Consider the following 26598-nt stretch of genomic DNA (forward strand, 5'->3'; position numbering starts at 1 on the left):
GGAGAGAAATCTGGCATCCCTCTGTGCTTCAGCTGAAATATTCAAAATACTTGAGGGGAGTATTCAGTAATGGAGTAATTCAATTGTCCTTGAGATAGACATGTAATTTTGCAGACAAAAAAAGACTGTAAAGCAGCTTTAAAAAAGCCAACTTAATTTTCCACTCCAGAAGGTTTCAATCAAATTGGAAAAGAGAGCTCTTGACCAGTGGGTCTGTGTGTCTTTCGTTATTTAAAAATACTGAATAAATATGAGCAATTGCTTAAACTGAAGTCAGATGCTGTTTTATTTCCATGTGGCGTTTGGACATAGTCTGCTTTTTTATGATAAATTAATAACTAATTTTTGAGGTAAATTGGTGATTTTAAGTGAATGTGGCAGTGTTGTAAAGAGACAGATCTGGAATCTTTCCACTTTTTAGGAAGTGTGTTTTTCTAAGTGTGTTTTCTTCCTTACACTTTGAAGACAGGAGGAGACTGTCCTTTCCTTTTTACTCAGAATTTGTGGGGTGTAAAAGCTCTGATCGGTTTTTGTGAAATAAGGAAAGTTACGGGCTTAAAAAATAGAGAAAAATTCCTGAAGTTGAACTAATTAGGGTGAAAGTAGGCATTAAATACGTAGGTGAGCATATTTGGCTCAGCAAATCTTCAGGTCCTCTGTAAACAGAGCAGGAGCCATATGCCAAGCTGTCAGTCCTGGGGCTGCAGAGAAGGCTGAAGGAACCCACGGAGAAATAGAAATAAAGGGACTAAAGCACAAACTTGCCAGAAGTGAGACTTGATCTGCAAGCGACACATTTGCTTACTTTATGGCCTCCCAGCTATCCTGAGGCCAAATGAGAAATACAGAGCTCTGCAAGTGACAGCCCACGCTGTAGCAGAACAGCGCCTGAGAAGGGGCATCCTCGTGTCCGGCTTGGTCTGAGTGTGCTCAAGAGGCTGAATGGAAGCCTGGCTTTCTCGAGTGGTGAATATCATGCGCCAACTTGCTATTTTACTATAGCTTTTACTTGAAATTACAGCAAATTTATAAAGAATACGTGACATTTGGGTATTAGTTAATATAAAAAGTATTAGAGCTTGAAGGTCTTTGTTATGCTGTGTGTTTACTTTGGCGCTACATTTACAAAATATAGTCTAGCTTAAAGAGTCATTGGACTTTTTATTTGGAAAATAATGTTGTATGTTACCGGATTTTATTGTTGGGATCGATGTAGTTTTGGGTTTTAATTGGTAAAATCCACCAGGCTTGTTTTTCTTACTGGAACAGAAATTCTGTTGTTGTTGAGGAAAAATAATTTAAATGGATTTTCTTGTGTAAACCACTATGAAGTGATTAAAAGTAATAAGCTCTTCAAAAGACAGTGTCTTACAGTATTTGAATAGCTTATATACTAATTGGTTTTTCAACTGTGTGCTTGGCTCACCTGTGACTTTTTGTTCATCAGCATGTTTTGCTACAAGGTAGTGTGTATCTTCTGATTTGCTCGCTGTCTGTAGATTATTCCCTTATTATATATTTCACTGTTTCTTTATGATGTTTTCAAGTGCTTTCTTGCGTTCTAACATTTTTTTGTAAAAAAACCAACTTTATTTAAAAAAGAAAACCTTATTTGATAAGTGGTACAATAAAAGATGGTTTTCATCCATTTCTGGAATAGGAAAAAAGTAATTTCTATGAATTATTTTTGAGGTATTAGGTACTGTGAGATTAGGTACTGTGAGATTTATCACACTTCTGCTTTACAGTGACATTTGTACTTTTACCTTTGGATGTTTTGATTCCTTGGTTTCTGTCTGTGAAACCGTAACTGGCCAGTATGAAACCTTAAATGAATTCAGTAATAGAATGTTATTTTTCTTTGAAGATTTTTTAAAACAAACTATGTGAATATAGTCCGAATCTGTCTTGAGATATGCAGGATTAACTTCCAGGTAGCGATTAGTTTGAAGCTTTATGTAGAGCAGCTGGTAAGCCACTCTACATAGGGGATGTCTTTAGTAATAAAGAGGAAAACTTTCACCTTTAACAAGATTTTGTCTTCTGTACAGCTTGCCCAGTTTAGGCAGAGGAAAGCACAAACCGATGGACAGAGCACATCAAAGAAGCAGAAAAAGAAAAGGAAAACAGCAAGCATCAAAGATGAAGAATCAATACAAGATGGGCTTGATACTGATAGATCTCGAGGTGAGGAAACATCTACATGCAGCAGCCGAAGAGGAGCAGCTGCAACTGCTGACTTTGCTGTTACAAGGACTTTGCATAGTGGAGAAATTATCAAACACATCCAGGCTTACACCACTGAGGTAAGTTTGTTGTTGTAAACTGTTGGTGTAAACTGTAGTTTACAGGTTGGGAGGCAAAATAATCTATTAATTTTGGGAATGAAAATAAATTATTTGAGGCTGTAGGTGTTGTTTCCTTGCCTCTGCTTTCTGTCTTCAAAAGGTCCAGAGTGTTTTCTACTTGTCTGCTGACATCTTGTTTTCCATAGTCAGTGTACCATAGATCATAGAAATTCTGTTTGTGCTGCTGTACTCCATAAATAGACGAAAGTTAGTTTTGTTTTATTGCTTCATTTTATGCATTTTGTTTTAATAAAAGTTGACAAATTGCTGTGGATTTTTGATCCCTGCAACCATGGCTACAGCAAAATGCAAAGCTAAGCATCTTTCTTGTATACATTACGTACTTAGAGTCTTTCTTGTTAATGAGGAGTGAATTTAGAAAACACTACTTAGTATTGGATGGCTTAAGAGACTAATAAACAGATACTCTACTTTTACTACTATAATCCTGCTTGCTAATGGTTGGAATTACATGCTCTGGGAAGGTTGTAAGATGGTAACATACCTTGTGTGATATACACTGGCGGTCCAGGTCAGTTCCAAGTGGGCATGAGTTCAAATAACCTAGTATGTTGTTACCAATATGTATCTAGGACCAAGAGATGCTGATGTTATTTACAATATAGGTTATTTCATTATTGAAAGCAGTGCCTCTAAAAGCAAATGAGTATCACTTTGAACTAGCAGTTCAATTCAGATTCCCAGTTCTGACCGTGTGAATACAGTCTTTTCTGACACAGACAGTACAAATGACAGCGTGTGTGAATGAAAACTCATAAAGTAATTGATCAACTTATGATTTTAAGCCTACAGGTGAAGTTCAGATAGACTGAACTTCATACATACTTGCTTTTAAGACGTAGGTTATTGTATTTAAAAGTTCATGTCAAAGCTTCAAAAATATCTGTAGTAACTCAGTGAAACTGTCTGTTTAATTCATAACTTTTCCTTGAGGAGAGAATGGCATTTTAAAAGAGTGTTTATTACCAGAATGGCCGTTTTCATATGTGTAAAGATGAGACTTCTTTGTCTTTTAAGGAAAAGGGAAAGGAGTACTTTGTGAGAGTGGAAGGAATGATCAGCTTATCTACAGGTAAAGACAGAGGAGTGATAGGGCGTAGAGCTGTTAAGAGGGAATTGCTTAAACTGTTGTTTTAACAGTACTGTAGTCTACATACATAAGAAAGTTTTTTCATACAGTTATCTTAGCCAAGTGTATTTTGAAGTACATCATGATTGCATGTTCCCAGACCCTGCTGTTGTACTCACTCTCAGTCAGGATCTCTGCTACAATTGGAGAAATGGGGTAAAGTACAAAAACATAGAATAGTTGAGATTGGAAGGGACCTTCAAGATGACATAGTCCAATTCTTTGCTCAAGGCAAGTCTAATGAAATCAGTTTGCTCCCAGTAGCCTATATTGGCCTCTGAAAGCTAAAAAAAGAAGACATTGATGGTTTTAAAAATGAAGAAATTATGCTGCAGTTGCAAAAGATTTCTCACATAGATTTATTCTTAAGATCAGGCATTGTTTTTCTTAGGTCTGTCTTATTCTGACCTGAATGAAAAATCCCAAAGCAACTTACGTTAGTTTGGTTCATTTGTTTATTTTATAAATGAATCTAAATGAATAAGCATGGGGATTGCTGTTCATTCATAACTTCTCTCTGCTGATGACTTATTGATTCCTATAACAGTATTTACTTTCATGAGAAAAAAAGAAAGCTACTCCCAACTGAGAGCATTTTTCTGTGTTACATTATCAGTGCTCTGTTTATTCATTTGAATAAGTAATTGATATTTTTGAGTTGAAAGATAATTGCTAAAGTGTCTGCCTGTGCAGTATTGATAGAAGAAGAAAAATCCTAAAATTGTTTTAAAGAATTTCTTAATTTACTGTTTTTGTTCTTTTAAGTGTAGTGCTTCAGATGGTGAGCCTGTATTACACTAATTGGATTAGAGCTTGCTTAGCTGAAATGGCAGCCAATGTAACAGGCAGTTTCAGGCTAATCCGTGCAGTGGAGAATTAAAGGCAGCTTCTTTGAGCTGTTTGCTTTTTCACCCAGTGTTAAATCTTTGTAGGCTGCTGTGTCAGGAGAGTAAGGCAAGATTACTGGAGGCATTATGCAGGATTACTTTCTACCTAAATTTCAATTCAGTTTGCTTATTTCACCTTTTATTAGAATTCTTTTTTGGAATTCTTATTTTTATACTATGAAATAGAACACCTGCCTACATGGCATATCTATCTAAAAATCCTGACTGGACTTTCCTCTTGTAGTTGTGCAGATAGAAGTTGTTCTCCCTGCAGCTTTTACACTATGAATTTTTGTCCTTGATCCTTGGACAAATATATTCGGTAGTAGTTTTAGAATGGCTTAAATGTTCACTCAAGTAGATAATAAAGTATATAGTCCTGTGTTCATTGTTTCATTTTCATTACTTAGTCCAATTGTTAGTTATTCCCTGAGATTTCACAGACGTGGAACAGAAATAGAGTAAGAAGGAGACATTGGATGGGATTCTTGAGGAGAAGGAAGAAAAGTGACAGTGATGGTTATGGAGAAACAGAGAGGGAACCTGAATGAGAAGGAGTGTAGCTACTGGATGTAGTTAAGGCACTCCCACGTTAGAAGTGTGAAAGCAAAGAGCAATCAAAGGCTTGAACTAGGGAAGAGATATCCTGGGATGTACAATAAAGTGAAGGACTTTAGGGGTGAGGAGGGAAGGAAGAATAAAGAAAGTGAAATAAAAGGTAGTAAGAATTAGGACAGGTAGTTAAGCCATCTAGCATTGGAAAAAAAAAATTGAAATTGCAGAATGAAGATCTGTTTGCTCAACCAGTATTTGGAAATAATCTGTTCAGTGATAAAGTGAGTGCCTCAAGAGGAAATACTAGATTTTCAGTATGGTTATGACAAAAACTAACAATCTGGCTAAGGTTTGCTGGGATATCTTGCAAATTTTCTATGGTGTATACAACAAACTCTCCATAAATAGTGATGTATAGTTAGATTTACTAACTCTGAAATTACCCATATAGAAGAATAGTAAGAACAGAATACAGAGTACTTCGGGTTTTAGCTTGAAAATTTATAAGGCTGAGTTCTGTATTACCAAAGACAAGAAAACTCATTAAACACTCAGATTAGTTCTTTGTGGGTGGTGATTTCTGATGTGGGAAGGAGGGTTTTGACCTCTTCTCCCAGGCAACAAACAGGACCTGAGGAAATGGCCACAAGTTGTACCAGAGGAGGTTTAGATTGGACATAAGGAAAAACTTTTTCTCTCAGAGAGTGGTCAGGCACTGTAATGGCCTGCCCGGGGAGGTGATGGAGTCGCCGTCCCTGGCAGTGTTCAAGAGGCGTCTGGATGAGGAGCTATGAGATATGGTTTAGTGTCTTCTGGTAGCAATGGTAATGGGAGGATGGCTGGACTAGATGACCTTGCAGGTCCTTTCCAACCTTGTGATTCTGTGATTCTACCTAAAATAAACTTGTTTTTGCATTTGCCTACTAATTAATCCATGTTCAAAAATGAATCTAGAATTTTGTAGTTCTGTTTGTGTAACAGTTTACACTGAGGTCCTTTAAAAAGTCAGTTGGATTCTGTTAATGAATACTCACCTGTGAGGATTTTCTAAAGGAGCATAACAATCACTTCTCAGTTGTGGCCAATTTAGTATTTTAAGTTCTTTTGTTAGTCCTGTGATAACGTTGGAAATCCAGTACTGAAGAACATCTCTTCTGAGCAATGCTTAACTGCATATAGAAAAAAAGTTTCTCTGAAAGGGACATCCTGCTTTCCATAGGCAGATTACTTCCTTTCTGTATCATATTGCAGTATTTCCTCTAAATAATGTTCAGCAATTAAATTAATTTTGATTTTCTGTAAAGTACTTATGTCTAATGTGTTATCATTGTGGTAGTTAGATGGTAGAGATAGTTGGCTATAAAGGGCCTTTGAGTGATGTTATGTGTATTTTAGACATTAACCATGTTCTTAATGAAGCAAATATTAAATAAAGAATAAAAATGTATTGCTAGGAGAGATTAGCTATAAGAAAATGCATGCCTGGTACAAGAAATGAAAACTAGCAACCTAAAGTCATAATGAAACAGAAACCTATTTCTGATTCCAGAAATAAATGGGAGAACTGATGAATAGCTTTGTTTGTATTGTGTTGCTAACAAAATGTGTTTATATAATTTTTTTTTAAATTATTTGCTTTTAAACTGAAGCCCCTCTGATGAGCTATGTAAAATCTAATTACTTGTGTTGACCAGAGAGTAATAGAAGCGTAGAGTATGGATGGCTTAATAATGGAAGGGGCTGGATTTTTTAATTATGGTTGGTCAGGTCTTGGGAATAGAGCAACTAAAGAATAACACTGAAGTTTTACATTGATGGAGGTTGATGTGTGAGCTCATAGGATTTAGGTTTTTTTAATTGATTTTTAGCAAGGGGTGGATTAACCCTTCAGTACAGAAGACATATCCACTTAACTTGAGTTTATTTGGCCATCTTTCTTTAGCTCCCTTTGAATAAACCCCTTGGCAAATATACTTAGCATTAGCAGCCAAACAAATAACTAGATTGTTTTGAAGGTTGAAGTAGACAATAAAAGATTATTTGTGCTGCTAGAAGATATTGCACAACTAAAATGTGACAGAAATCTGTATGGTTCCCATTAAAAGCTATATGTCCACATATTTGCTATCTACATAAGAAAAATGCATAACAGTGCGATTTTCCCTGCTTTTGAGCAAATTAATTTGCTTTTATTTAAATCTGGTATGTCAAGGAATTTAAGGTGACCTTCGCTATATATGTTCAAACCACATTAATGGATACCTCTGATGTTTTTTGAATACTGTCTACGTTCTCAGAAAGAAATGGGAAATATCTTCTTTAATATTTGTAGATTGCCATCATTGTAAATATTTTAATATTTTGTTTTAGCCGGAAAGTGAAATTTCCACTGCAATAGAAGATTACAGTTCTGAGGTAAGACCGAACTAACACTTCCTTTCTAACTTTTCTTTTGACCTTTTCTTTTACATGTTTATTGAAATGCTGTGCACTGTTTTCCAAAAAGAGGAAGAAGGAAAGAGTACACGTGATGTCATGTACAAAGCTGTTGCAGGTCATTACTGGTATGATTGATATACCGTTACAGCAAACATTTTGTTGACTTCATAATAGGATGGGTACTATTATCAATAATACTGTGGATTTATGAGCTGTTGTAACATTGTCACCATTATGGTTGTAGTAATGCTTTGTGTTGCCATTGAGTTGTGCATAATTCCTTCTCATTTGCTATTAAATATATAAATAACAAATTGATTATGGTTTAATGAGTTCCAAAGTAGCTGTTGCTCAAACACTGGCTGGTCATCACTGCTGCTGGTAGGTGGTGAGTGAGTGCCTTTGCATCATTTGTTTGTTGTTTATTTTTTTGCTTATTCTCTTACACTTATTGAACTATTTTTGTTTCAACCCATTATTTTTTCTTGCTTTTTCCAATTTTCTTCCCATCCTGCCTGTGGGGAGAGAATGAGTGACTGGGTAGAGGCATTAGCTACTGCACACCATGACATCCATTACATGTCCCTGTCACTTAAGAGGGATGTAGGCAATATGCAAATCTGTTCTTGCCAAATAAAACAGTTTATTGTTTGTAAGGAGTAAACTACTTCAGTTCAACTGAGTGACAATAACATTTTTGCAAGAAATAGCTGTAGAATATCTGATTCCTATAAAAATTATTTGCAGTTAAAAAAAAATAAAATCATGCTTCAAACATAAGCTTTCTGTAGTTACAGTCCACTTTTTGTTGTGTAGCACTTTTGCAAAATACCCCAGAATCTTAAGTTTGGCAACTAATAAGAGAGGATCAGGTAATCAAACATGCTTCCATTGCTGAAGTAATTTGATTTAGGATACTTGGTGTTCTTTCCTTGATTTAGCCTTTCTAAGAGATGACCACACTTCTTTTCAGCCTCTCGCAAAATCACAGTTACAATTTCTCCCACAGATTTTGTCTCAGCCTTTTTAGTTTGAGTCTTTTTACTGTACCTGTCTTCCCCAGTTAGACTCTTTCTCTCCTGCATCTTCCTCCTGTCCTTGTTTATAAGCGCTCACTTTCTTCTGGTATGTTAGGAGAAGACGCTTGGGAGTGCACTGAAAATATCCCTTCACATTTACTTTCAGATATCGACTGGTGAACCAAATGGACCCTTGGTCCAATCAGCTATGATCATTTTTAGGGCATGTTTGTTGTGATGCAAATTAAAAAAAAAAAAATCTGAGTCGGGGACATCTCGGTTGAAGATCCCAGTCCAGCTGCTTGACAGTGCTGTAAATGGAAGAAATTAAATAAAAGAGTGAAAGGTTCAAAGAGTTGAAGCTAACATGAGGAAGAAGTCAGATTCAGGGCTTAATATTTGTCTTAGATAAAATATGCATTATTTTGTCCAGTGAATTAGAAAAGGGGAAGAACAAAAAGAATTTAAGTACAGTAAGATGATTGATAGTGCAGCATGTGCACAGAGTTTGCCACTGAAAGTGAAACAAATACACTTTTGAACAACTACTGTGACCTTACTGCAACTTTTTAGAATATATGCATCACTACAGTATGTAATTGTTACTAAATGGAATATGTTTGAAGAGTGAACCTTTGAAAACAGTTGATAATGGCATTGATGTTCATATATCTTTACACTCTCCGTATTTTTTGTAAGCCTCCTTTTAATTACTGAAAGGATACTCCTTTTTGGAATTCTGTGAATCCACACATTTGTACATCTTTTTCTTCGTTTTTCAAAACATCTGTATTCTCTGTAGTGGTTTTTATCAGAAATTATGTTGAAGTAGAGGCTTACAGTGAAATAGGTCATAAATCATTTGTTTTGTTATGATTGTTAAAATAGGCCATATGCTTTTAATTATTCAGCCTCTTCTCTTGGGGATTTGGATGAAATTCAGTGATAAGCAATCCCTCTTTGAGAGACTTACCAGACACATGGTTCTAAGAAGTTTTCTAAAAAAAAATAAAAAAAATTGAAAGAACTAGTGAATGTTTCCATCAGAATTCTTGTATTACAGGATCTTCTTTTTAATATGGTCTCTTCTCTAATTTTCTTCTCTCACCTCTCTAAATACCAATACTTTAAAGGTGGTACTCAGACTGAAGACTGATAAATCTTTTATATGACCGGCTTCCTTACTGAAACAAATTATTCAGTTTCAGCAAGAATGAGACCTACCTGAATAGTTCTACATTAAATGATCATGGTGATTATGTATGTACGGTTATGGTTTAAACTGCGAACTAAGGGAAATTAGGCTTTTCCAACAGTTAGTTGTTTGGGCTTTTTTATTACTGTGTAAGGCAAAATTGTTACTGTATATTTCCTGTATTCTTTAATTTTTATGGTATTGATGTAATCTGCCTGGATTATTTTTTTCTCTCAGTGCCTCTTCCAATTTGCAAACTGTACCTCAAAAAACATTGATATGAAAACTTACACAATTATTTTATTTCCCTTTCCTTTTCTTGATCCTTATTTCTTTCCCTTCTCTCTGTAAGTGTTAATGACATTCTATATGTTAACCTTTATGTATAGTCAATACACAAAGAAATCTGTCGTTTTAATACTGTATAGAAAAATAGGTTGTAAAATTTTTGAAGGCTAATTCTTACTTGTTATTAACCTTATTTATATTCTATGATTGTAATTATTTTTATGAGAGACTGAAAATTACTTTCATTTATAGAGTTTAAAAAAACAGCAATTATTTTCCTGATTTGTCATAACTGCTAATTTTAGCTACATTCCATATAGTCAATTATGACGTTACTAGAAAATTGATTAAAATCCTAAGAGCACAGTCAAGCAGTGTTTGAAGTCTAAGTATTAATTCTTGTAAATAACCAAGTGTCCAAAATGCACAAGAAAAGAAAAAACTGAAAACATGAGGAAAAATGTTAATCTATTCCAGATACTTCTGTATGTTTCTACTACTAAATCAAAACACTTTTCAAACCAGAATTCTGCTTGCCAGTCTATAATAGGTTAAATTATTTTCATGCATTTGGATATTTTTATATTTTGCAATGAGTGATCAATAATTATTGATTTACACTAAGCCTGAGCTTGCAATATATAAAGAGAATTTTCTCTGGTATGGACATCGTTGTTACCAGTAATAATATACTGTGTGTAACTACTCAATATTTTTGAGGTACACTTTCAGGTATTCCAAGGTCTAAGGAACATTAGCAAGGGTGTGTTGAATCTGTAGAGTAGCGCAGTGATTTCATAAATTTCATCCTGACCTCTGGTGGCAATTACCATAAATTGCTGCCTTACTTAGTGGTGGAAATTGTTTTTTCCTTGTATTTTTCTGAAGAAGCTTGTGTTCGCTTGCCTAAGCATATGTATTTACTGATGCAATATAAATTATATTTTTTCTTTTAGACTAGAAAACACTACAGATTGTATTTTATATGTTATTACATCAGTAAATTCTATGCTTATGAGTTAGTTTGAAAATACAAGCAAGGAAGAAAACTTGAAGTTAAGATGTCCTTTGGGGGACTTCTGTAACCCACATGCCTTATGTTCACCCAAGCAGTTGCTCCTGAGTAGCTAATGTGTTGTAAAATTGCATTTTTCCTTACATTCTGGTTATTTTTTTATGCAGTTACTATATTCAGAGCCCATTATTCCTTGCTTCCATTACCTTCCTTTATCTTATGTGGTTTGATTTCTTCTTGAAACATGTAATTGTATTCTGGGAATATGTAACTAAGCACATCATAAGACGTAAAGGTATAAGAAAATTTCAGAGTTAAAGGTGAACTGCAAAGCTTTAAAAGAAGAAATTCTTATAGAAGAACTGTGTACAGGTAAACCGTGGGGCCCAGGAGACAGTGCCTGAGCCCAGTAGGCCTTGTGCAGACATCTGTTAACACTGAAGTTAATATCTGGACTTCAGGCTTCCTATATGGTAGAGGAGTGAGAAATTAATTTTGAAATGAGATATTTTGAAGCTAATATCCAGCCACAGCCATCTGCCTGCTCTGACAGGACAGGATTCCTGTACAGCCTGCAGCTGCCATGCTGCTCACAGGGCTCCCACCCAGACAGCACTCAGAGTGGTGGTCTGAGGCCTTTTTGTGTAGACTATAGTGCACAGCGTTGTCCTGTTGTTTTAACTTGCACTTTAGAAGGAGGCATAAGACATTTGAAAGGATAAGGTAGGGGGTGAGAAACAGAGTGGACTAAGGTGTTACTGTGGTTCATGTCTGTTACAGCTAACAAGGCTTCTGTGACATGAAGCAGTGTTTCTGAAGTTCCAGGCAGTTGTTTTGGATATGCCAAAGTCCTTTTTAAGATTTTTCTGTTAATCTTATTTAAGATTCTGAAATGTCAGCTACCAGGGAGTCTGGAACATCTAATGAAGGCTTTTATGTCTGCCCTAACAGCGCTTGTTATAAAGTGTGTAAGAGTCACTGGTTGTTCCACACTGAAATGATTCAGAGGAAGAGAAGTGCATCCACTTCTCTGTGTGGTAGCTTACAAGAATCATACACTACATCTTTATCAATTAAGTCTAAATTAAGTAACAGTTAAAAAGAAGGAAAATAAGTATTAATCTGGGCCATGAGCCAGAATCCATATAAAGACATTAGTGCCAGGCGCTGTGTAGACACTTGTATTTCTGAATGAAGAGCAAACATCTGGCAAAACACAAATGATGTGCACTGCCTCCATGAGTTGTCTGCACTGACAGTTGCTGAAATCTTATTTATTCTCTCTAAAATAAGGTAGTAATAATCTCATCGTGGTGTCCTCCTTTTCACTGAGGAAGTCAGGAATTGAAAATGGCCGTGTGTCAGGTCTGCAAATTTAAAACTAACACAGGATTATTCTTTCTCTTAATACACATGCAATGATGATATTGATCCCATTTACAGCTGTATGCTTCTGTGTCGGGTAACGTATTAATTTGCTCAGACATTATGGTCCTTTGTAAATAAGCCCTCATCTTACCTGTGGCAGATATCTGAGCTATATGGCCCCCCTCCTCCCTCTTTTTTTTTTATGTGAACACAGTATTCACAGTATTCATATGTGAAACGGAATGATACCTTTTCATTTCTAGTGCCGTTATTTTTTTTTCAGACTAATGTGATACAGAGCTCTGAGGAGAAGTACAGCTTCTCTTGCTTTCTTGTTTTAAGACGTTGGTCTGCGATTTTAAAAGCCTGCCTATCTGACACTTTATCAGAATACAACAGAATATTCCTTTTATCTTGGCTTTTTAATTTTTATTTTTTGATATATAACTACTACTTTGACTTGCACTTTTTGGAAATTCATCATTATTGGTTTGTACACTCTGTAGAACCAAAAATCTCACAGAAGCTTAATATGAGTCGCAGTGTTAGGTGAGTGAAGGAATATTTCATGAGTCTTATGTTGAATGTACAATTCCTGCTCTGTTTCATTCTTAAGAGATTCCGTCAGGCTGTGAATGTCAGTTTATGACACTGCCTTTCATCTCTTGGTGACTCTTAGGAATAGTAGATTTGGGGTAAAAAAAACGTATTTTTGAAAACAACTATGTTTATTAATATTTAGAAATGTTAAATGTGCAATTTAAAATGCAGTATTACTAATATTTAAAAGCTTTGCATTGACCTTTAGATCTGAATTCCTTTGTTTTCTATGTATGTTTACGTGTATTTTGGTTTTAGACAGTAGTATCTGTTTTTGTAATTTTGGAAGGGGGGTTACCTGTTGCTTGTGCTAAATTCAATTTCAAAATCAAAAAGGTATTTTGTATTTCCAATGAAATAAATTTTTGTAGCATAAAAATTCACGTGGCTCTGCAGGAATCATCATATAAGGTTCAAACAAATTAAAAATAGAAATCAAGCTTTATTTCAAATAATAATGTATTTAGGAATTGTCTTTATACAGGTAAATGGTTGCAGTTTTGTGACAAGAACAGCTATACCTGCAGACTTGATCAGGGTACAGTACTGCAAATTGAATTGTAATACTAATAAAGAATACTAAAAACCTCAAACAGTTCATTTTGAACAAAAACTGTGTTGTTGACTAATACTTTATTTTGCATGCTGTGCTCTGTATCTGCATTGCTTGTCATATGAATATTGTTTATCTTTAAACTTGAAATGCAAAATGTTTTACTACTTGAACTAAGGCTAACATTACAAAACAACTTGCAGAACGCTTCGTGCTTTTGAGATGTGAATTATACTAACAAAGGACGTTGCCATGGCAATAAATTCTTCAATGCTGTATTATATGTTAATGTTCTAAGGTGCCATTTGATACAGAATTTGATATTCAAGTTTACTTATCTCTGTAAAGCATAAAAAATGGTATGTTAAGAAACTTGGATTAATTTAGGAAGAAGAATTTGGAGTTGGAGAGATGTGTTCAGAGCATGGAATGCAACACTCTCTGATGCAGCTAGAGGTGATGGAGAATGAATTGGCTGGGAAACAACAAGAGATTGAAGAGCTAAACAGAGAGCTAGAAGAAATGAGGGCAGCATATGGTACAGAAGGATTGCAACAGGTATAATTACCTTATGTTGCTTTCTGCTTGCTACTCGGTTATGTGCAAAAATGCAGTGTCACCTGAAAGAATTCACTCTTAAGGACAGATGTTCAGAATGCAGTGTGTGTGATATAGAATTATACGTAATTTTTTTTAATCATATACCATGTGTTCTATTATTTGAGTGGCATTTTCATTGTGTGTCCTTTTTCTCTGTATTTTGTGACTAAAATTTCAGTGTTCTTTGCAGTGACTTTCTTTGACTCAGAAATGGAAAGATGATTTTCTTGAAGAAAAGTCCTAATTCTTCCTGTATTGTGCAAAGACCCCATTTCTTTAGTACCTTCTTGTTCCTCAAAGATATAAAATGAAAATAAAAAATAAGGTTTTACTTCTTAAGGAATGGTATTGCAGAGTTGGTCCTTGAACTAACAAGGTGTTTGTTTGTCAGACTTCACAGTCTGAAATTACAGGGCCACTGTGCCAGGATGTTCTAAGAGGCATTTCATAACTTGGGATTGCATGGAAGTATTTCTCTAGTTAGAAATACCATTGGCATATAACATTAGATTTTAAAGTGAAGAATGTAAAATAATTTTTCTTCCAGTTTAAGCAAGTACTACATTTTTTAAAGTCAGTGCTATGTCATGCTTCATGTCTTTGGTCTCTCCTTTAGTTTGGATTCAGGTCATCATGATATACCTGTCTCTGCTTTGCAAAATTCCACAGAACACAAAAATTGTTTTAAAATGGAGTCATTTTCGCCTTCATTATTGCTGTGCAGTTATAATTTTCTGCTGTTTCCATTTGTATTTTATCTGTGAAAATGGATGTCATGTTTTCCACTACACTGAAGTGGTCTTTGAGTGGTTACCTTGCAGGTTTATCATTGCTTTGTCTGTTGGTGAATCCCTGGTGTTGCCTTTTAAGTCAGACTTAGCTTCTAATTACTGTGTCTTGTATCCATTGTGCTAAGTGTAATAGCCATAATTACTGCGTACTAAAGAACTTAACATAATTTTAGTTTCAAACAGTCGTGTTAGTAGCAAAACTACTGTTAGTTTTGCATGAGAAAGTTTAAAGTGGAGATGTTTGCATGATGATTACTGTTTAAAAAAAAAAGTAAAAAATCTGTTTAAACAGTTCGCAGTACAATAATATTTAAAATTGTTTTAAGCTACAGCATATTCTTCATGATAGTGGTACAGTGTGTAATGTCCCTGCTGAGAAAGGCATACAGTGTATGTTTCAGAAGAAGCAAGGAATTTCTAAAAGGAGCAGCTACAAGAGACACATTGTGTGCATTATCTCTGCCTGTTTGTTAAAATAAAACGGCTGAATAAAAGAAATTGAAAAGGAACATAGAACAGTGGGTGGATATGAACAGATAAATTTACTTTTAAATTTCATTGAACAGATGCAAAAGGAGATACATGATACACTTAAGTATCTGATCTAGTCTTAAGTTTTCTTTATTATAACAAGCATCTGGTATTTCAACTACATCTGTGCCTTTAAGTTAGGAATTCTCCACCGTGTTCTGATAAGAACTTCAGAAGATTTTTCTTGAGTTTTCATAGTTTGGCATGTTTAAGGGCCTCTTGGTTTATATGTCCCGTTGAAAAATGTCTCTGTCGTCTCAATCAGTAAGCTTTATCTGGAAGTATTACAATTTTACTTCAAGAATTGGCATATGATCTGGAGAAACTTCTTTTTGAGAGCATAGTAAACTAAATAGTTGGAGAAGGCAATGGATGATTTAAGAAATTCTCAAAATGTGGAGATGAAGCATGTACTAGCATTGAAGGAGTTCAAAGTGACAAAGTGACTTGAAAGTGAATAACATATCTATTTACATATTTAAATACAGTCCCAATTTTTATTGTAGGATTTCTGACTACCTGGATTTTATTTTACAAGAAAAAAAAAAAAAAAAAAAAACTCGCAGAGGAATTTTTTTTCTGTCCTTTTATCATTTATTCATCACTACAAATTACAAAAGATGAATCTATTAAATACATGGCATCAGATGTGCAACTTGAGCTAATTTTCTCTTGTAGTTATATGAATAAGTTCTGCAATGTAAGATATTGGACGGCATCTATTTTATGCCTTTAATACAATGAATGCAATTTATTGCACTTTTAGTGAGAAGTGGCATAGTTTGCATTTATTTTGGAAAAAGTATGTGGACATGAACAGTTGGACAAATTTGCTGATACTTTATAATTAAGTACCTGAACTGCCTTTGTGATGGTTTGTTTATGTGGCCATTCTCTCTAGTTTTAAAGCAAATTCTAAATTAGACTTCTCAAAAGCTCAGATTCTGTCTTTTGATGAGTGTGTTTATGGAGAACTTGTACACTGTTGAATGAGAACAAACAAATATTTCTAAAGTACTTACATATAAGAGTTTGTGAAAACATAAATTCCCTGCTCTGTGTATGTGACATCTTCATTGTAAAGTGGTTAGGGAACATATATTCCTGTTTAACAAGAATAAGTTAGTATTTTTTCTATCTGTTGGTTTGATGTGTATTACTAATTTAAATTTTATCTTCCGTAGCTGCAAGAATTTGAAGCTGCTATCAAAAAAAGAGATGATATCATCACTCAGCTTACTACTAATCTACAGCAGGCACGGAAGGAAAAGGATGAAACTATGAGGGAGTTTTTAGAGCTAACAGAACAAAGCCAAAAACTGCAAATTCAGTTTCAGCATGTAAGTTACAACACTGACAAGGTTTATTTGGGTTTGAAAATTGATGTCACTTTGGAGGATACATAAATAGCTGATTCCTGAAGAAGCAAAATTTTGTGATTTTGTGTTTTTGGAGACTTAGTTCCTTGGTATATATCTGCAGTCAATTTAACAGTCCTACAGTCATCATTGTAGAAGATAAAAAATAACAGAGATTTTCTCTCCTACTCTTTAGTAATAGCTGCTGATAAATGCTGGATGATGACAGTTATCTTAGTGAGAAAAAGCTCATGTAATTACTGTTCTTAAAGTTTTGGGCTGCAATCCAACCTGTTACCTTTCCAATCAAAACAGCCAGCCATTAGCTTTGGTGGGTCACTGTTTAATGCTCCAGTCCTATATTTTCTTATAAAATCTGCCTCTTATGGTGTTCATTAGTTTTAATTAGCCAATTAATTAATTCTGTTAATAAATTAAATTTGGATTTCAGGAACAGTAATTACAAGTAGTTTGTCTTACCATTTGAGATTTTTATGAAACACTGCTGTCCCATGCTAGTTCACTATAAAAGAATTTAATATGAAATGTTTTTATCAGTTGTAATGACATTTCAGTTCCTTGTAAGAGGTCTTCTAAAATTTTATGATTATATTTGTGCTTATGAGGTGGAATAAGAAAGTGAAAATCATAGCTGTCTCTGTAATCAAACTGTTTCTTACAATCTTGATTGATTTATTTTTTTTTTTAATATATACAAGTTACAGGCAAGTGAAGCCCTAAGGAACACCAGCCACAGTTGCACAGCTGCTGATTTATTGCAAGCCAAGCAACAGATACTTTCACATCAGCAACAGCTAGAAGATCAAGAATGTCTATTGAAGAATTACCAAAGGAAAAATGAAGAATTTGAAGTTCAGATAACACATCTTCAAGGCTTGATCAAAACATATGAAATGGTATGTTCCTTATCAGAAAAGTATCTTTGCTATTCTGTTTCCTTTTCATGATTTTCTTGTCCCATTGAAATTTTTTTGGCCCTTTGAAAGGGCCACATCTATTAACTTACACATTATTTATTTAGAATTTTCAGCTGAAGTGCTTATGTCAACAGTATGTATCACGTTTTTAAAAATTACAGAAAATTTACAAGAATCATTGAAACTACACAGAACATTAAAATGCCTTTATTAAATGACATTTTGTTAGAAAATAATAAAAAGAACTTGCTTAAACAGTCTTCTGTCATGAGGAATGAATTTCTTGTATACGTTATTATTTTTACATTATTAATATAATAATAATTGAAATCTTAGAAGTAACTAAAAAAACTAAATGCCATTAAAAGTGAGAAAAAAGCAAAACTTTCAGGAAATTGTGCAAAATAGCTTTTGGAATAACACAGCACAGCTGGATAAAATTGAAATGATTTTTATATGTTTGTTTTTGTTAGGTTTTTGTTTTTGTTTTGGACATATGAAGGGAAAAAGTCACATATCCCAAACGTATAGAAATCTTTCCAGAGAAGGCAACAAATAATTAATTTAGTTTTTATAAATGATCTCTAGCCGATGATATTATCAAGAAAGACGTAATGTTTCAATAGCTAAGTGTATAAATGTTCCACTGTGTTCAGAAAATAAACTAAAATTGTTTTTGCTCCCTTTTTAAGGAAAAGCAAAGAAACGAGGAAGAAGATATGAATAAACTACAAGAAAAAGAGGCATTAGTTGAAGAGCTGGAAGCAAAACTTAAAGAAGAAGAAAAAAAATCACTTCAGCTTAAGGAAAAAATATCAGATATCAGTAAATTGCATGAAGAATTAAAAGAAGAAATTTCACTAAGGAATCTGGAGATAAGTAATATGAGAATTGAACTTACCACCTACAAACAGAAAGAAAGACAATGTTCTGATGAAATAAAACAATTAATGGGAACTGTGGAAGAACTACAGAAACGGTGTTATAAAGACAGCCAGTCTGAAGCTGACATTGTGCAAAGAATGGAATTAGAAACACAAAGGAGACTGGCACAACTTCAGGCTGAATTAGATGAAATGCATGGACAGCAGATTGTACAAATGAAGCAAGAATTAATTAAGCAGCATGCAGTGGAAATTGAACAACGTCTTGCGCAACAAAGAGTAGAATTGGAGAAAACTTCAAGTCTGTGTTTGAGTGATAATGTTAATCAAGATCAAATGCATTTAATGAATATTAAAATTAATGAATTGAATGTGAAATTGCAAGATGCTGATAATGAAAGGGAAAAAATAAAGCAAGAACTGTCACAACAGATGGAAGTAATTTCAGCAGAGAAGTCTCTTCAGCAAACTAAAATTGAAGATCTTTTGCAAGAACTGAATTTTTCAAGGGAGCAGGTTCAAAGAGCCAAACAAACTATAATGGATATGGAATGTAGGTTGAATGAAGCTGAGAAATATCAGTTTGTGATTGAAGATCTAAAAACTCAGCTGGCTTCTGCTTCAGAATTTAGGAAGGAATTGGAACTAAAACATGAGGCAGAAGTAACAAATTACAAAATAAAACTTGAAATGCTAGAAAGAGAAAAGGATGCGGTTTTGGACAGGATGGCAGAATCTCAAGAAGCAGAATTAGAAAGGCTGAGGACAAAGCTTTTGTTTAGTCATGAAGAGGAGCTTTCCAGACTTAAAGAAGACTTACAAAAAGAGCACATGGTGAACATGGAAAGCCTTAAAGATAACTTGAATATGCACCATAAGCAGCAGTTGGATGGAGTGAAAAAAGAAATGAGTCAAAAGATAGAAGCCATGCAGCTTGAAAAGGACAACTTAATCACAAAGCAAAACCAGCTGGTATTAGAGATTTCAAAGCTTAAAGATTTACAGCAGTCCATTGTAAATTCTAAATCTGAAGAAATGACACTTCAGATCCATGAACTGCAGAAAGAAATTGAAGTACTTAGGCAAGAAGAAAAAGAAAAAGGTACTCTTGAACAAGAAATTCAAGAGCTGCAGCTTAAAACTGAATTGATGCAGAAACAAATGAGGGAGACAGAAGATAGCCTTCAAAACAAATGTAGTGAACTTGAAACACAGAATAATCTTCTTCAAGGGGAAAACAAAACTCTTGAAGAGAAATTAAAAAGCATGCTGGTAATCTCTGAAGAAAATGTCATTTTGAATGACAGTGTGAGCTCTAAGTCAGAAAATTTGGATGTACAAAAAAGAATAGAAAGCCTGATTACTGAAAACGAGCAACTTAAAAAACAAAATATTCAACTCCAAGAGGATACTGAAAGGCAGAAGAGTGCATTTTTGTCTACTGAGAAAGAACTTGATGCTAATTACAAAGGGCTGCAGAAAGAATGTGAAAGTCTTCTGAAGGCAAAGAACGTGTTACAAGAGAATATGAATAAGCTGGAAGCTGAATATAAAATCAAACTCAAAGCTTTGAGTGAAGAACTTCACCATCTGCAAAGCAATAGACCAGTTTTATTTAAAAGTAGAACTTCCAGTTTTGAGGAGAGTAATGAAAACAAGGTGTTTAGAGCAGACACGCAGGAGGCTGGAGAAGTTGTTGAGAAAGATGCAACAGAACTTATGGAAAAGCTTGAAGTTACCCAGCGTGAGAAACTGGAATTATCCCTGAGACTTTCTGATCTTTCCGAACAGCTGAAGTCAAAGCATAGTGAAGTTTGTCATTTAAGTGAAAAGGTTAAATCCTTAAAAGATGAGAAAGAGAAAGTTCTAGCAAAATGTAAAGAACTAGAATTTATAGTTAGCCATGCTAAGAGAGAAAATATTAGTAATACTGAACCTAAGACAAAATGCTTTAAAGGGAAAGCTCGAGAGACTGCTACTCCACCATATGAAAGTAGAAACAAAACATCTGCTCCAAGCAATGAAGTTGGTGAAGGAATGGTAAGAGAAAATCTGGGCTCAGGTAAAGCTATCAGTCATCAGGTTACAGAAGTACAGGAAGTTCAGCAAATGTCAAAACCAGAACAGCCGGCTTTTGTAGAACATTTGCATAAGATGACAGACAGGCTGACAGATGAAACATCATTAATAGCCATTACACAGACTGAAAATAATCATCTTCAGCAGCAAGTGAATACGTTAAAATCAGAACAGGTACGTTACATAAAACTGTGGAGAGAGAATCATTTACCTCTAACGACTTTTAGGAGCTTGCCCTTGGAAACTTGTATCATATTTTGCCTTAGAACTGCTTTAAAATGCATGTGCAAGATGATGAGTATGTGACAGAGAGTGACTAATAGTTTTAAGTTACTGAATGAGTGACTGGACCTATAAACTGTAGTCAATATATAGAAGGATGTTATTTTTCAGTGAAATAAATATCTTTCGATTATATTCAATTAAATCAACAACAACAAAACAATAAGGTTGAGAAGACATCTAGAGCACTTCATCTTTTGATGTAGCATGCAGTTAATTACTTGTGATGAAAACTTAGTCAAAACACATTTTTTTCATCTATGATTAGCTTTTCAGTTCTTAAAGTACTCCAGTAAACAATACATAGAGTGAAACTCTTGACTTCTTCAGTTATCTTTTATCAAACTTGTCCAATGGTAATATTCTTCTAACAAATTTCTTGCATATGTGTGGTTATCACTTCTTAAGTAATGTGTCCAGTTCTGAGTGTGAAGGATGGATTTTTCAAGGATGTGGGAAGATAGTCTTAGCTGAAGTTTGTTGTTCAGTTAAGTCGAAACAGTCTGGTTCTCAGCTAAGATTTCAAAAAACATAAAGGCCAAGGCTTCCTTGTGATATCAGCTTTTAGTCTGCAAGCACTGATAGTCTTGCTGGAGTGGTTTAGGTTATATGGGAACCCGTTCTACCCAAAATATTTGACATCACCAATGTCCATTGTAGCAGGAGCTAGTTTTCAGCCACTCCACTCTGTAGAACAGAATAACATAACTTGGAAGGGACATCTGGAGATCACCTGGTCCTAACCCTACTCAAAGCAAGGCCTGCTTTGTTCAGTAATTTTTTAAATTTTTTGTGTGTTTGTTACATTTGTCCTTATCTACAGATAGACTGAGGTAACATAGCAGACCGATCAGATTGATGTGTATACTATTTAAGATTCTTCTTTTCCATTTCATTGTAGTTTCATTGGAAATCAATAAGCAGACAGTCTCCTGTTTGGCACTTACCATGCCACCTGCAAATAAGGTGCCATAAAAAACAAAAGTAGAGTTTTCAAGTGTGATTTTCTGTTGTGATCCCATGGAAAATAATCTGCGCTCAAACAACCTCAGGCATACAAATTCTCAACCATAGAATAATTGTGAGGAAGTAGTTTGTGTTCTCAATGTGAAGCGCAGTGTGTGAAGATCATTGTTGCTTGCAACTCTCTTGCCCAAGGCAAGAACTGAAGCACTTAGTGTTTTGTTATTTAATTTCTGTTTTCATTGTTATTATTATTTTATTATTATAAGTTGAAAAAGTGTCTCAACTACTTTGTAACAGTTCAAGTTTCCAAAATGTGCATATTTTAAATTATTCAATACATAACATATATGCAGCATTCCATACAACATGTTAAGTATTAATTTCAGAAATTTACCAAGACTGGACATTCTTGTATGCTTTTTTTTTTTTTTTTTTTTTTTTCATTCTTTGTAAAGTGTGTATTTTTATTCAAAGGCTGATTTACAGCTACAGATGGAAGCACAGCGCATTTGCCTTTCCCTGGTTTATTCAGCTCATGTAGACCAGGTCCGTGAGCACCTGAAAGCAGAAAAAGAGAGTGAACTTTGCAGTCTTAAAGAGGAGCTTATACGTAGTCATTTACAAGAGATGAATGATCTTAAAAAAGTTCATCAAATGGAGCTCCAGACCATGAAAATTCAACCAGCAGGTAACGTGAGAAAATTATGAGTGTGGCTCTTGATTGGAAATATAGATAGTGTCTTTACAATAAAATAAGCACAAGAGTCTGGGGAGAAGGTGCACATGGCTGTCCAATAAATTATTTTCAAAGAACATTTTACAGTGTTTTTTGTCATAGTATTTCCCCATTATAAATGGTCTATTACTGAGGATATTTAAAGAAAGGATAAAAAGAATATAAGAAATAGGAATGGAAAGTATTACAGCTCATGTTTTGCTATTTGTATTAGATCAGTTAATTGCAAGGAACAATGTAATATAATTATCTTTCCATTTGTATTATTTACTACAATATTAAACAAATGCATCGTGAAAATATTTTTAAGCTTGTTTCATTCAGTGGTCTTTAAATCTATGAATTGGCTTCCTGCCCTATTAAGTAAGGGCATTTTTTGATCAATTTTTGATACTACTTTCAGGAACATTGTTCTTTGCCTTTTTTCCTCCAGGGAATTCTATGTTACCAGATTTATTTTCTGTCACTCCATTATTTGCCCTTGTGTAGTTTTTTTGCATAATAAGTTCTTTGCTCTCTCGTGTGTTTGAGTAATGTTTGATATTTCTAGAGTTCATTGACATATGAAGCCATTTGGAAAATTGTTGTGCATCAAGTGTTTAAAAATCATAACATTAATAATTTGTATTCATAGATGATGAAGTCTCATCTTCTCAGAGACTTATAGAAAAGCTGAATGAAGCTATAACTGAGGAATGTTCTAGGCTCACGCAGGTAAGACTTAACTAAAAGCTTTTTTTGAGTCTAACACTTCAAAATGAAGAATTATGTATACAGTGAGTCATCATGTTTTTCTGCATCATCTTTAACCTTGTTTATCATCTTTAACAGGTTTTCTTTGCAGCTTTTCTTTCTGCCTTGATCTCTGAATACAAACTGATCTTCCAAAATAATGTTGCAAAGGTTTTTGCATTTTTTTTCCTAAACTGTTTCATGTCCTTCTACAGCAAATTCTTCTGTCTTACACATAGTCTTATTCTTCAGTGCAGTGTTTTTCAGTAACTAAATACTGTGATCAAAAGTTGAAGATTCTTTTTAGCCTTTGCTCTAATACCAGGTATCAATTACACTGTTTTTCCATGTTTTTTGATACATTAATAAACGATTCTTCACTTTTTTTCTATGTTTCATTTGTTGTGCAGATTTTCTGTGATAGCTGGAATGAAAAATCTTCAACTGTGATAGAAACTGGTGATAAGGAACAGGATATTTTCAGTAGACCTGCTGCTGAGAAGGAAAATCTTGATATGGAATTAACAAGACACAGAGGTCAAATTCAAGGTAATGGCATTGTACGATTATACTGGTTAAACAAACATCGATTTCAAGTATTTCTGACTAGCAATTATGCCACTGGTTGTTCAGATGCTAATTTAGCTGCTAAGAGGTGCCTCAATAGCTGCTTTAAAGATTTCCTCACTATTCTGAATAACTTTTCTTATGAATATTTTCTTGTGCTGTTTTTATAGTGAAAATTGGTGAAAAAAAGTGATTATATTTTTCTTCTTCTTCTGTAGAAGCTAGCAGTTTTACCAGAAAAGTTGTATATACCAACACTATGTAAAAGTACATTCTAAAAGTTGGAGGTGCCCCATTTGTTTCAATGTGTTATCTGTATTGAATAACTCTTCAGCGAAGAACTTTTAAATAATACATTGCATTAAAGTTTATGATAAAATGATGATTGTTTAATTTAGCTATGCAAGAACATATGGAAGCCCTTCTGCATAAGATACTGGAAGAATACAACAGGCTAAAAGCACTTCAAACACAATTGGTGAAGGATTGTAAACAGGTAAACTCTTTATAGTATTTTAGTCTACAGGCCTTTAATTTCTATTTGTTCCGTGAATTCCTCTTGAAATGAAAGAATGTATTTGAAATCCTGTCTATGCATCCTGATTGAATGACATAGCAATGGTATGGTGAGATAAAATGGAGAAGACTACTGCCTGTGTCACAGAATCATAAAATGGTCTGAGTCTGGAAGGTATCTTTAGAGTTTGTCTCTGCCAACCCCTGCACAAAGCAGAGTTCCTAAGGCAATATCCTGTTGAGTTTTGAGTATCTCCAAGGATGGAGACAACACAACTCCAGTAGGCAACCTTCTCCAGGCTACCCAGCTCTCTCAGACTCTCATTATAAAACAGTTAGACCAAACTCCTCGTCTCCTTTATGGCCCTCTGCTGGACTCAGTTTCTCTTATGCTGGAAAGCACAGCAATGGAATAGGGAAATATCAGCTCCCTCGTCTTCACGGCAATGCTCTAATGCAGCCCAAGGGGCTGCTGGACTTTTGTCTTATTATGGCATTGCTGGCTTCTGTTTAACTTGCTGTTCGCCAAGGACCCAAGTTCATTTTCCATTCAGTCTAAACAGGCTGATCAACTAGTTATAAATGAATATTTGATCATTCAAGCTGTAAAATGAAACATATTTGTTATGTCAATTACATTCTCATGTGCATCGTCCACTGACCTTTCTTATATGTCTATAAATGCAGTTAATATTTTTTGCATTATTACTGTGCAAATTACTGTCCTTTATATTGACTTGATTATTTCTTAGGTCAAAGAACTGTGGCTGTCATCTTCAGAACCTGAAAGAAGAAAAGAAGAGGAATCTAACTGTCTGGAAACCAGAAAGGAATCTTTGCATGCCTCTTCACACAATTTAATGGGTAAAAAGATGCATATGCTGTTTTTAATGTATACGTATTCAAAGAGCAAGAGGAGAGAGAATGACTAACCTTTAACTGACTCTTAGTTTACAACAACTTGAATCATGTAAGAGCTTTTTGCAGATTTTACAGTATGATACCATTCTTTACTTAAATCTCTAAAATGTAACTGAATTGCTTTCTATGAAGCAGTTTTGGTTTGTTCTTGTTCAGTTTTCCGCAGCTAGAGTTCTGTTACTATTAAGAAATAACAGGAGAGGGAGGTTTTATTCAATTTTGCAAAGTGGAAGACTAAGTTATCTACAATGGAAAAAAAATTATATGAATAAATTTTTAACTGGTGTAATTATTCAGTTCCATCACTGATGAGAGCTTGGGATGGGAATGAATTTATACTACTATATTTTTTTTCCTTTTTCCTTATTCAAATAATCTGCATATAGATCCTAAAATTCATGAGCTCTGTTGGAAGGAGATGGAGAATGTTAAAACACAACTTGAAGAACAACATGCTCAAGAGGTGGAGCACCTCAGGTCTTATTTCCAACAACAACTGAAAGACAGTGAAGTGAGGTACACAGCAGAGATTGCTCACTTACAGGATAAGCTTCGGAGTGAAGAGGTATCCTCTGACTACACAAGGTATAATCAGTTTTTAATGCTTACAACTTTGTACTTCATACAAACAGAAGTGTCCCAAATAACCATTCATGTAATGCTACGTGTTTTACTTTGAAATTTGAGAAATTATTTATAAACACATCGCTCATATTCTTTTGTTCTTTCAAGAGATGTTGATTGCTGCCAAGACATTACATAAATGTTGTGAGCAACATAGTGCAGCATTTAGAATTAGAAACTGTTGTAAAATATGTTTTATTATATTTTTATAGTGAATAGAGGGAGATCTGTCAATTGGAATAATATATAAGCATTACTTCACGTATATGACCATTCTAGCTATAAATTCGAAACTTCCAACTCATGGGCCGCTGAAAACTTGACTACCTTTGGAACTCCAGGCAATGTAGTTGGCATTATACTGTATTGTATGTACATAGCATACTCTAGCATACTTGCATGGAATCAGTAGTTTTGAAGAACATATAGCAATAAAGTTTTTGGCAGAATTAAGGTCAGCTTAACAGGTTCTGACTTTCTCCAAGTCATGGGCCATAGGACATGCTCATCAGCCTCTTCCTGGCCCTGGCTAGTATGGCCATTCTAACCTCAAAGAAGTAGCGTTCCTTGGGGGGGAATCCTGACAACTGCAGAGCCTGTTGTTGGTGATGATTCTTTTACTGGCATCAGTGGATGTGTTCAGGGAGTGATGGGTG

The 26598-nt window shown here is 34.6% G+C and overlaps 1 protein-coding gene across 5 annotated transcripts in view; it reads left to right on the forward strand.

Moving 5' to 3' along the window:
* AKAP9 (A-kinase anchoring protein 9) overlaps positions 1–26598 on the forward strand; it is a 100550-nt gene that overhangs the window by 22516 nt on the left and 51436 nt on the right. For 3 of the 5 annotated variants that reach the window (XR_006934693.1, NM_207179.4, XM_046918326.1), the window contains exons 2-14: positions 2052–2306; positions 7311–7355; positions 13349–13402; positions 13805–13975; positions 16524–16679; positions 17417–17614; positions 18328–20772; positions 22321–22534; positions 23217–23296; positions 23725–23863; positions 24280–24377; positions 25150–25261; positions 25705–25903. Coding sequence is in view for 4 of the 5 variants with exons in the window: in NM_207179.4 (NP_997062.3) it covers positions 2052–2306; positions 7311–7355; positions 13349–13402; positions 13805–13975; positions 16524–16679; positions 17417–17614; positions 18328–20772; positions 22321–22534; positions 23217–23296; positions 23725–23863; positions 24280–24377; positions 25150–25261; positions 25705–25903 (4166 nt within the window). In the remaining variant the exon portion in view is untranslated. The remainder of the gene's footprint in view (positions 1–2051; positions 2307–7310; positions 7356–13348; positions 13403–13804; positions 13976–16523; positions 16680–17416; positions 17615–18327; positions 20773–22320; positions 22535–23216; positions 23297–23724; positions 23864–24279; positions 24378–25149; positions 25262–25704; positions 25904–26598) is intronic. The other 2 variants (XM_046918330.1, XM_046918336.1) reach the window with 2 other exon arrangements.

The sequence above is a fragment of the Gallus gallus genome, chromosome 2 (genome assembly GCF_016699485.2).
Source record: "Gallus gallus isolate bGalGal1 chromosome 2, bGalGal1.mat.broiler.GRCg7b, whole genome shotgun sequence".
NCBI classification, from domain to species: Eukaryota; Metazoa; Chordata; class Aves; order Galliformes; family Phasianidae; genus Gallus; species Gallus gallus.